The sequence below is a fragment of the Vicia villosa genome, linkage group LG4, assembly GCF_029867415.1.
Source record: "Vicia villosa cultivar HV-30 ecotype Madison, WI linkage group LG4, Vvil1.0, whole genome shotgun sequence".
NCBI lineage: Eukaryota > Viridiplantae > Streptophyta > Magnoliopsida > Fabales > Fabaceae > Vicia > Vicia villosa.
Genome location: NC_081183.1, coordinates 7,308,506 through 7,318,177, shown reverse-complemented (window position 1 = coordinate 7,318,177; position 9,672 = coordinate 7,308,506). Strand labels below are relative to the sequence as shown.

General features: G+C 31.3%; 2 protein-coding genes across 2 annotated transcripts; both read right to left on the bottom strand.

Moving 5' to 3' along the window:
* Positions 1–230: 230 nt before the first annotated feature.
* On the bottom strand, positions 231–2,483 carry LOC131596743 (WAT1-related protein At3g18200-like). The gene is made up of 7 exons (XM_058869486.1): positions 2,296–2,483; positions 2,112–2,174; positions 1,711–1,827; positions 1,377–1,608; positions 961–1,119; positions 499–650; positions 231–387 (listed from the first exon to the last, which is right to left on the bottom strand). Exons 1-7 carry the CDS (start codon positions 2,481–2,483, stop codon positions 231–233), a joined length of 1,068 nt encoding a protein of 355 aa, XP_058725469.1.
* A 1,177-nt stretch (positions 2,484–3,660) lies between these two features.
* On the bottom strand, positions 3,661–8,180 carry LOC131594394 (probable protein phosphatase 2C 8). The gene is made up of 10 exons (XM_058866509.1): positions 7,844–8,180; positions 7,632–7,740; positions 7,032–7,068; positions 6,858–6,902; positions 6,543–6,595; positions 5,894–6,055; positions 4,802–4,885; positions 4,355–4,444; positions 4,213–4,260; positions 3,661–4,018 (listed from the first exon to the last, which is right to left on the bottom strand). The coding sequence occupies exons 1-10, from the start codon at positions 8,071–8,073 to the stop codon at positions 3,908–3,910; spliced, it is 969 nt and encodes a 322-aa protein (XP_058722492.1). The 5' UTR covers positions 8,074–8,180; the 3' UTR covers positions 3,661–3,907.
* Between the last annotated feature and the right edge of the window lie 1,492 nt (positions 8,181–9,672).

Here is a 9,672-nt window from a genome sequence, read left to right as displayed (position 1 = left end):
CCTTTTATTACATATTTTACATTATTCATTACATATTTCACAAAAACTATATATTTTAGTATTTGAATTATCCGTCGTCACGATCTCACATACTAATTTACGTAATTATCATATAGTTGTTTCGATTATTCTTTTAAACTTTAATAATGTCGTGATTGCATGAATGCGTGAAATTATTGATGGCATGCAATCCAAATCCGATATTCAATATCATACAACAAATAGACATATTAAGATAAGTCTTTTGAAGGTGTGTGAGTAATGTTATTCTCTTCATCTGAATCAAGTAACGGCCTTGTTATAGATGGTTCAATCACCTTATTTTCATTGGCTTTGCCCCATAGAACCAAATATAGACCCAGAACAATGAAAATAGCACCAATAATCCTGCAATAAAATTAAAAGAATAAGTTTTTTTCCATGTTTACTTTTAATCATGGAATATAGAGTTGAATGAATGAAAATAATCGATTAATGGTTATTGAATTTTGTGCATACCCTCCAGAGTATAAGTGATCTCCAAGAATAAGTGCAGCCATGAGAATAACTAGGAAAGTTTGTAATGGTTGGAACACAGCAACAAAGACAGGACCACCCTTTTGAATACACCATGTTTGGAGAGATAACATAACCCCTGATGCTACAATTCCCTGTAATCATCACACAATCTTATAAGGGCTTGTTTGGATTCACTTATTTTTGTTTATTTATTTGCACACGCATTTAAGTCTATTTAAAGAGCTTATGTTGCAGGAACTCGCGTCTCTATAGTCTGATGTCTCACAACAGCTAATAACTCAGCTGGCTTAATGGAACATTTCCAGTTTATTTATATAAACTTTCAATTGAACTTATGAAAACAGCTTATGATAAGTGCTTATGTCTTAAGTACTTAATTAAGCTATTTTTTTCAAATTGAGTCTAAATCAAATATGTGAGAATTAAAGTGAGGATTATTACAGCATATAGGATGGTAGAAAGCTCTTCTACTGATTGTATCTTCCACTTTTCAAAATCCTTTTCTGTAAAGATTGATATGATCAAGAATTGGATCAATCCAAAAAAACATGAAAATGAAGTCATTGTGAGTTTAGCTGGATACTTCTTCACAACAGGATCCTGCACAAAAATTTACAATTCTTGTTATGAAATTGATAAGATCTGAGCGGCAAATAACATATGTAGGACCGACGTTTTCCATTGAAAGTGTGTCTGGTATCTGGGGACATATGTTGTCGGATTTATTCGTTTCATTTTTTAAAATTAATACTAGTGTCACGTGACGTGACTGGTATATGTGTCTGGTCAGTATTTCTGTGTATTAGTATTATTTAAATAATATGAATAAGTTATCAAATGATGATTGATAATTATACCTGAAAAACTATCCAACCAGCCCATGATAAACAATGTCCAAGCAAGAATATACAACCCCATGTCCAATTTTTATTTTTTGTTGAAGACTCATCTAATTGTATTTGGTTCATTTGCAAGTGAAGAAGAGGAGGACCTTTGTAAAGAGTAATTATAATAGCACCTCCTATACTTGAAATGGTTCCTACAACTTTTGCTATTCCTTCTCTTCTTGCAATGTTGGTTTCCTCAAGTCTAGTCAAGAAACAAAATCAATTCACCAAATTTGTAATGAGATTAAACTCAAATAATGAAATTCAAACAAGGACTCTTAGAGACATGAATGATGATGATTACCTTAAAGTTGAGGCAAAGATAAAAGTGATGGCAAGAACTGAATTTTGCATTGCAGAAGCTAAAGTTGGAGAAGCATAATACATTCCCAACAAGTAACATCCTTCATTTGCAGTGATTCTACATTATAAAAATACAAAAATATTATGACGTCAGAAATTCAACCATAAGTCAACACTTTACACTTATCGAGCTTAATTGTATTAGACATTACTTAAGATAATTTTGGACGATATCTCAACAAATCTCTACGGTTTATTTCAAGTATTTTTTTAAAATGAGTATTCCAGTTACAACAACTACAATGCACATCGCATTACTGAAATACAATAATCACGTCAACGTCTGCAACGGTAATTTAAAACCATAATCAATGAGAGTGGAGTTTTAAAGTACTTTCTTACCCTAATAATGCCAATAGAAAAAATTGAACCAATAAAGATAATGTAAGAGGTGGTCTTTGATTCCTGTAGACAATAACATTGACAATGATTCATATTAAAATTTATCTATTATTTATTGTACTAAGAAAAATAATACAACAAAATGAAAAATAGTAGGAACAAAAAAGTGATTATGGAAACTCACTTTTCTAAAAAGTAAGCAAATGGAGTCAACAAAATCAAGGCAATGAAATTTCTATAAATAGCATAAACAACTTTGCTAACACCAATGTTTAGTGCAAGTCTAGAGACAATGTGAAATCCTGCAAAACAAAATTGTAGAACAAGTAATCCAACAATAAGTTTCAATTTTTCTCGTATAATATTTGTCATTTTTTTTATAAATTGTTTATGAGAGAAAATAACAATGAGAAGTGCTTATATAGAGAGTGAAAGAATAATCTTAAAGGAATAATTAAATTGTTAGCATTTTTAATGTAAATATAAGTAGATAGTTATATTATTTTGATACTTAGAAGAATAATTATAAATTGTAAAAATGCACAAAATGCACCTTTTGCATATACTAGATAATTTAATTATTTCATTCACTTTTTGTTTTGACTGGATTAATGCATTCTCTTGAAAAGTGATTCTTTTGAATGTGATATATTCAACGGGGAAGAACAAGAATATGAATCAAATATGCATGTGCTATGTGCTGTTTGTAATATATTTTGTAAACTTTATAAATAATCTTAAAATTGGTAAATTAAAAAAAAAATTGTTGAAATTAGAAAGAGAAAAATCACTTTCTTTGTCAACCTTTAAAATCTCACATTTTTTAGTTATAATATTTATTTATTTTGAATGGTAAATTGTTATTTAGATTAAAAAATCAGCTTCTGCTTCTTTTTTTATTATAATTGACTGCTCCTTTTTCTATATAAGCAATATTTACAATTGACTTGTTCCTTTTTCAATAATATTCTTATTTCTTCTTTAAGTATTTAAAAAATTGATGGTAAATTTGATATTGAAATTTTGTTAGATATGTAATCTCCACTAAATCACTCAATATCACACTCTTTTTTATATTAATTTATTTTTAAATGATTTAAATTTTAATTAAATATTGCCTAAATGATACTAAAATATTCTTTAAAATTTAGTGATCAACTCGGCATCATACTTTTTATAGAATACTTTAAAATTTTGAAAAAATTATATATGAAATGACTTGAGTCAAAACACATTGTCACTTATTAACTTCCTCAAATCATAGAATCATCAAAGGTTTCTTTGTATCAAAGTTAGTTAATTTGTTTTACATATTTTAATTTTGATATCTTTCTCCTTTTAATAGTTCACCAGGGATGAGCTTTTGATCCTGCTTTTGAAATTCAGAAATCAAGATACCTTACTTGTATAGCAATTGAAATTTGACAACTACTGCATCTCATTATTGGATATTCTTTCTTTAGAATGAAAAAACTATTCATTTTAAATGGTAAAATGAACATAACCATTAGACTTGATATTGCAGCAAATACTACCATAACATATCATGGATCACAAACAATAATCCTCCGACTCATCATATATATCACAATAGCTTACTACATTTTCAACACCAACATGTACTACAACTTCAACAATCATGCAACCATTTGTACCATAACAAAATAACATTGATATTTGGTTCGGTGCTACCACTTGTATGCAGTAGAAAATTCATGAATTGTTCACAGAAAGCAAATTTGTAAACTAATGTCATTTTGATTAGTACACCGGCTAGTATAACACGTCAATATGGTTTAATTTCGCTTGAATACAATGACAACTGCAGTGCAGTTATCTTTGCATCGACGCTCTCGAACAGCCTCCCTTATTAGACGGCGGCTCACAACTGTTACAGATAGTCCCTCCTACAAAAAAACAATCATTCAAACTTGTAGAAATCATAGCAGAAAGAACCTATTTAATTTGATAACATGCAACCCTAACAGGTATTGATGCAATTCACAAATGTAGCAACTGTTAATTGAGTCTCAAATAAAAAATCACCAGTAACTCTAACTAGTCATTCTAAAGAACAAAAAAGACGGAAACAAGCTCTTACATTCAACAACTTCTGAACAAAATCAACAGCATCACTAGGACCAAAAACCTGACAAACCCAAAATGTCAATTTTATCCTAGAACAGAAATTCAAACGAGTAAAATGAGTTATGGTCCAATCTAAGAATAAGAAGAGGACATACCCCCCACAATCCATCACAACCAAGAATTATGAAATGATCTCTATCAGTAAGGTCGAATGAATGGATATCTGGGGTTGCAACAAGACCCACCTGCATAATGTAATATTCCTCAGAATTACAACAAAAAAAAAAAAAAAAAAAAACTTGTAGGTCAGCAAATGCTCTTTAAGCCCTAGCCAGTGTTGTCAACCGTAGATCGAAGAAAATAGTGGTTTGTTCAAAGTCTGCGAATGCAGCAATGCTATATCAATGATTTGATAACATTGTGTGTTAAATAGCACAACATGGAACAGTAGCAGTATGTTCAAACTCGCTACATTATTAAGCTATAGCACCGCTATAACCACTATTTAATAACATTGGGGCTAGCTCATGCTTATAGAGACATTTTCTTTTGCTGACTGAAAAAACCAACAAGTGAACATTTTCAAAAGTTGATAGGCAAACCTTTTTGAATTGCCGATCTCCAAAAGCCCTAGATACTTCAAGACGTCCTTGTAATCGTCCATTTGAGCTCACAACACCACCAGCCTAGAATATATCATGCTAGAAAACTAATTGAGGTGACAACTCCAACAGCACATGTATACATATATAGATAGTAATAATTTCATTCTAAAGTCGCCAATTTTAAAATGAAATGCATCACAAAAAGATGAATACTTTAATTACTTCCTCATCCTGTGGGGACCTGAGTTGGTCAAGCTTTGGATATGGCAAAAAGTCATAATATGGGAGCATAGTTTAATCTCAAACTGTTTCATTTAGCTCAATAATGAGAATTGAAAACATGTTTACAGAGAGAGCAGTTAAATTCTCTAAGAGTGTGTTTGGATGGAGCATTTTAATGAGGGAAAGTAATGTTTTGAGGGAATTTAAAATGATTTGATCAAAATCCATTGTTTGGATACAAAAATGAAGAATTGTTAAAATGATGGAAATTTATGGAGTATTTCATCTAAGTTAAATTTAATCATTTTGAAATGACACCAAAAACCAAAGAATTTGAAATTCCTCTCATGTTCCATAGAATGTATTTGTTATTATTATTTCTTCAAATTTTACAAATTGGTCCTCATATTTTCCAAAATTATAAAATTGACCCCAATTTTTTTTTAAAAATTGCAAATTGGTCCTTAATAATTTTTAAAATTTACAATTTGGTCCTTCAAATTTTTAAAAATTGCAATTTGGTCCCTACTTTTCAATTTTTTAATTTGGTCCAAAAAATTTATATTTTATAAAAAATACCCAAAAAATCTAACAATGAATTACCTTAATTCTTCATCCAAACAAAATAATTTAAAATGAATGGATTTCAATTGATTCATTTGAATTGCTTTGAATTTTAAATTTCCTTAAAATTTCTAATTACCTCATCCAAACACACTCTAAATGTAGTAGTAGAAAATGGTAACTTTAATGATAGCAGGAAATCTGAGTTTTATTTGTTAACTGACTGCATAAAGAAATATCAAGTAAAAAGTACTGGTAAAAGAAATTGGCGATATAAAGAACCAACATTGATGCATTTTAAACCTTCTGAATGCGTGAACGCTCCTGTGGGAATATAGGTTTGTGTTCTCTCGTCAAAACAATGGCCTTGAGAGCATCGACTTTGTCTGAGTTATTTTGGGATCCAACAGATAAAACTGACCGAGCTAAAACTGCTTTGGCATCTCCTACATTTGCGACAAAAGCCTAAAAACCAAAATGTTATTACTGTTAACTGTTTTGAGAGAACACTGAAACAAACCAAAAGCAAAGGAAAAAATCATCAAGAAAGTGAACAGCACATATTCTAGCCCAATTGTTGCAAGATATACCAACAAAACATATAACACTCCCTCCGTCCCATTATAAGAGTCGCCTAGGCAATGTATCTTCGTCTCAAATTAACTGTCACTTTACAATACCAGTGAAACATTAATCACTTTTCCCACTAATATACCTTTATTTATTGTATATCAACTCAACACACCTAACTACTCCACTAACTATAATTAACAAAAGTGTTTTGGTAACAAAAACTCATTTTATCATTGAAATCAACACAGTTAAGCACTTTCTTAAGAACCACACGCAGCTGAAATGACACTTATAATGAGATGTATTTGCATATATGGCCTAAATAAGAAGTTATTCCTGAATAGTTCAAGGTAATTAAAGTAAGTTAGCACTAACTTACTTTTTGTCCCAATACCCAAACACATACAGCTGTAGCGCCATCTTGCCATCCTCCTGGAAAAAGTACTTAGACTTCAGCAAGAAATAAATAACATCAAAACTCAAAAATATAAACAATCAACTTGTATTCAAGCCGAATGCTACATCAGTGCGAAGAAATGTGAAAAAATCCTGAAAAACACGTGTTTCTTTCTACATTGTTACCAAAGCAGGGGAAAAGGAGGGAAAGGGGAAAAAGGAAGGAAATCAGACGAGCAACAAAATCAAACTCAGTGTTGAACAGAATATCAACAAATCCAAAGCATTTGAATTGTACCTTCAGTACTTGCTTGAAGAAGAGACTCATCAGTTTTACGAAAACCTAAATCAAAAAACATGAAATGAAAATTCCATACTACAAAAATAAAGAATAGAATTGTTAAGCAAAAGATTTCATAAGCCAGTTAACAAGAGGGAGAGACAATAAAGAAACGGTCCACATAATGCTTACCATCAAGTATAGATCTTTTAGCAGTCTTTACATCCAACTGAAACACAGCAGTAAAGAGAAAACATGAGAACGAAAAATATAAGAAAAAGGGTGCAAGAGACAAATGACATAAATAAAATAAGTTCGCACTAAATCTTCAGAGAAGACCATAAAAGTTCATTTCAAACATTCCATTTTTCATATTCATATGATAGGTTGTCTTTTTCTATGTATAATAAAATCGGATTTTGGGTTTCTTTTATTTAACATACAACATTCAGAACAGCGGTGTCAATCACAGGTCACAGAAATCAGTTGTTTGTTCAAATTCTACTACGCAGTGGTACTATAGCTCTTCTTTAGCTGCTAATTTGACAACACTATATTAAATAGCATATCATGGAAGAACAGCAATTTGTTCGAATTCCGCTATGTTATAGCTCTATCGCGCCGCTATTAGACAGCACTGATTTAGAATTCACGATATCCAACCCAATCATTTTTTCAAGGAAAAAGATCAATCGAGTCAATCATGGTGGTGTTGATGCATAAGCTCTAACATTCAATAGCTCGTGAGAATCAAAATTAAAATATACATGAAATTAGACCAAGCAAACACACCAACTCACGTGGTAATCCTGCTGCAAGAACATTTCCATGCAAATGCTTCTGAGCATATTCCGCAGCTAACCGGCCTCCATGTCCATCATAAATTGCAAAGTGAGCACATCTGAAAATCATCAACACATATTTAGTATTACCAATCAATGCACTACAAAATAACTCCAGAAGCACACAATGTGAAGAAACAATAAAAAAAAAAAATTGAAAACCTCAAACTCCCAGGGTAATCTCGAGCTGCGTCGAGAAGAACAACCCATTCATCTTCCATGGAATGTCGCAATCCTTTATCTTCAGCCGCGTCTGCTTCAATGCGGAAAGATACTTCCTTTGAAGCATTGTTTTCCGAAGATTCAGTCCTTGACTTCTTCGATGCAGAAAGTTCGTCTTTGTTTTCTGAATCAGCTTCGCGCTTGTTGTGAGTCTCTGCAATTTCGCTCATTTTCTTCTCTCTCTCGTTTGAAAACCCTAGAAATTGAGCACGCTCTTTTTTCCTCAACGAACTAGAAGATTGACCCGTGAATTCTATTACAAAATACAAAATAACTTGTTACTGGTTGTTGTTAGTGATAGAATATTGATTTTCTTTTTTTTTGTTACATTAGCAAAAATAGAAAAAAAAAATTTAAATAACAAGGTTTAAAAATAAATTAAAAAAAAAAACAAGTTTTTCAGAAAATTTACCAAAGTGTCTAGGTTTTGCAGGACCTCTGGAGTATGCGCCAAATGAATTGGCGCATTGGTACAAAATTAGGTGTATGCGCCAGATGGTTTGGCGCCTATGTGGATTTTTTTTTTCTTTTCCTATTCCTATTACACTCATACGCCAAATGAATTGGCTAATTGAGTAAAATAGTATACCAATGCGCCAAATGGTTTAGCGCATACCCCAGAAGGTCCCGCAAAACCTATAGACATTTTGGTAAATTTTCTGAAAAACTTATTTTTTTGGTAATTTTTTTTTAAAACATTGTTATTTAAATTTTTTTCCGCAAAAATAGTAGTGATTTTTTTTATCAAAAGAACTAATACTATATTTATATATTTTTTTGAAATTCTCCTTATTTTCCACATTACATAATTATTTGCAATAAACTCAATAATTCATATTGATTATTTGAGCACGGTCATGCATTTTACCGTCATACAGATACTCCATCAAAAAATTCATAGATATTAAGTGAAAAAATCTCGTTTAATTCACTCGGGTCCCTCAACGTGATATGTGGAGTATTAATCAATCATCTTTATGGTCATCATATTATGGATAATGTTTTATTGACAATAAGGTGTTCTATTTTATATTTAGGATCAACAATGGTTTCAAATCCAAGTGTGGTATACACCACTATCAATATGAGAATATTTTATGATACCAATATAACACACTATATACTATTCTTATGGTGGATCAATTTACTCACATTATAGTAGTTTATATGCATCATATTAGAAAATATAATAAAGAGGAAAATGTAAGGGAGGAGAGAGAGAGAGAGAGAGAGAGAGGGAATATGGATTGTTCTAACTGATTTTGTTATTCATCCAAAGTTAGTTACAATCTTACTAGGTGAGAGTATTTATAAGCCCTAGTCTAACTGTGTTGACTCCGCACAGTTAGTTACAACACTTTAGTTAGGGTTAACTCTCTATACTATAATAGCCCCCCTTTAAGACCAATGTAATTTTTGTGCAGGAGATTACTTGTCTAGCCCTTGCAACTTGTCGCTTAATTGAAGAAACCAAAGTGGAGAAAGATGTTTATTGATAAGGTTAGCATATTAATTAAAGGCATGTATATGGTGAACTATAAGACTCTTGCTCAAAACTTTTTCTCTTAAGGAAAAGATGTCAAGTTCCATGTGTTTGGTCTTGGCATGCAAGATTGGATTGTGGGAGAGAGGTAATGTGCTTAAATTATCACAAAACAACATATGAATGGTAAAGAGAATCTTGAGTTCAGTCAGTAAAGATTTAATTCATAACACCTCTAAAGTTGAAAATGCCAGACTCTTTTACTCAGCTTCAATGTTAGACCGAA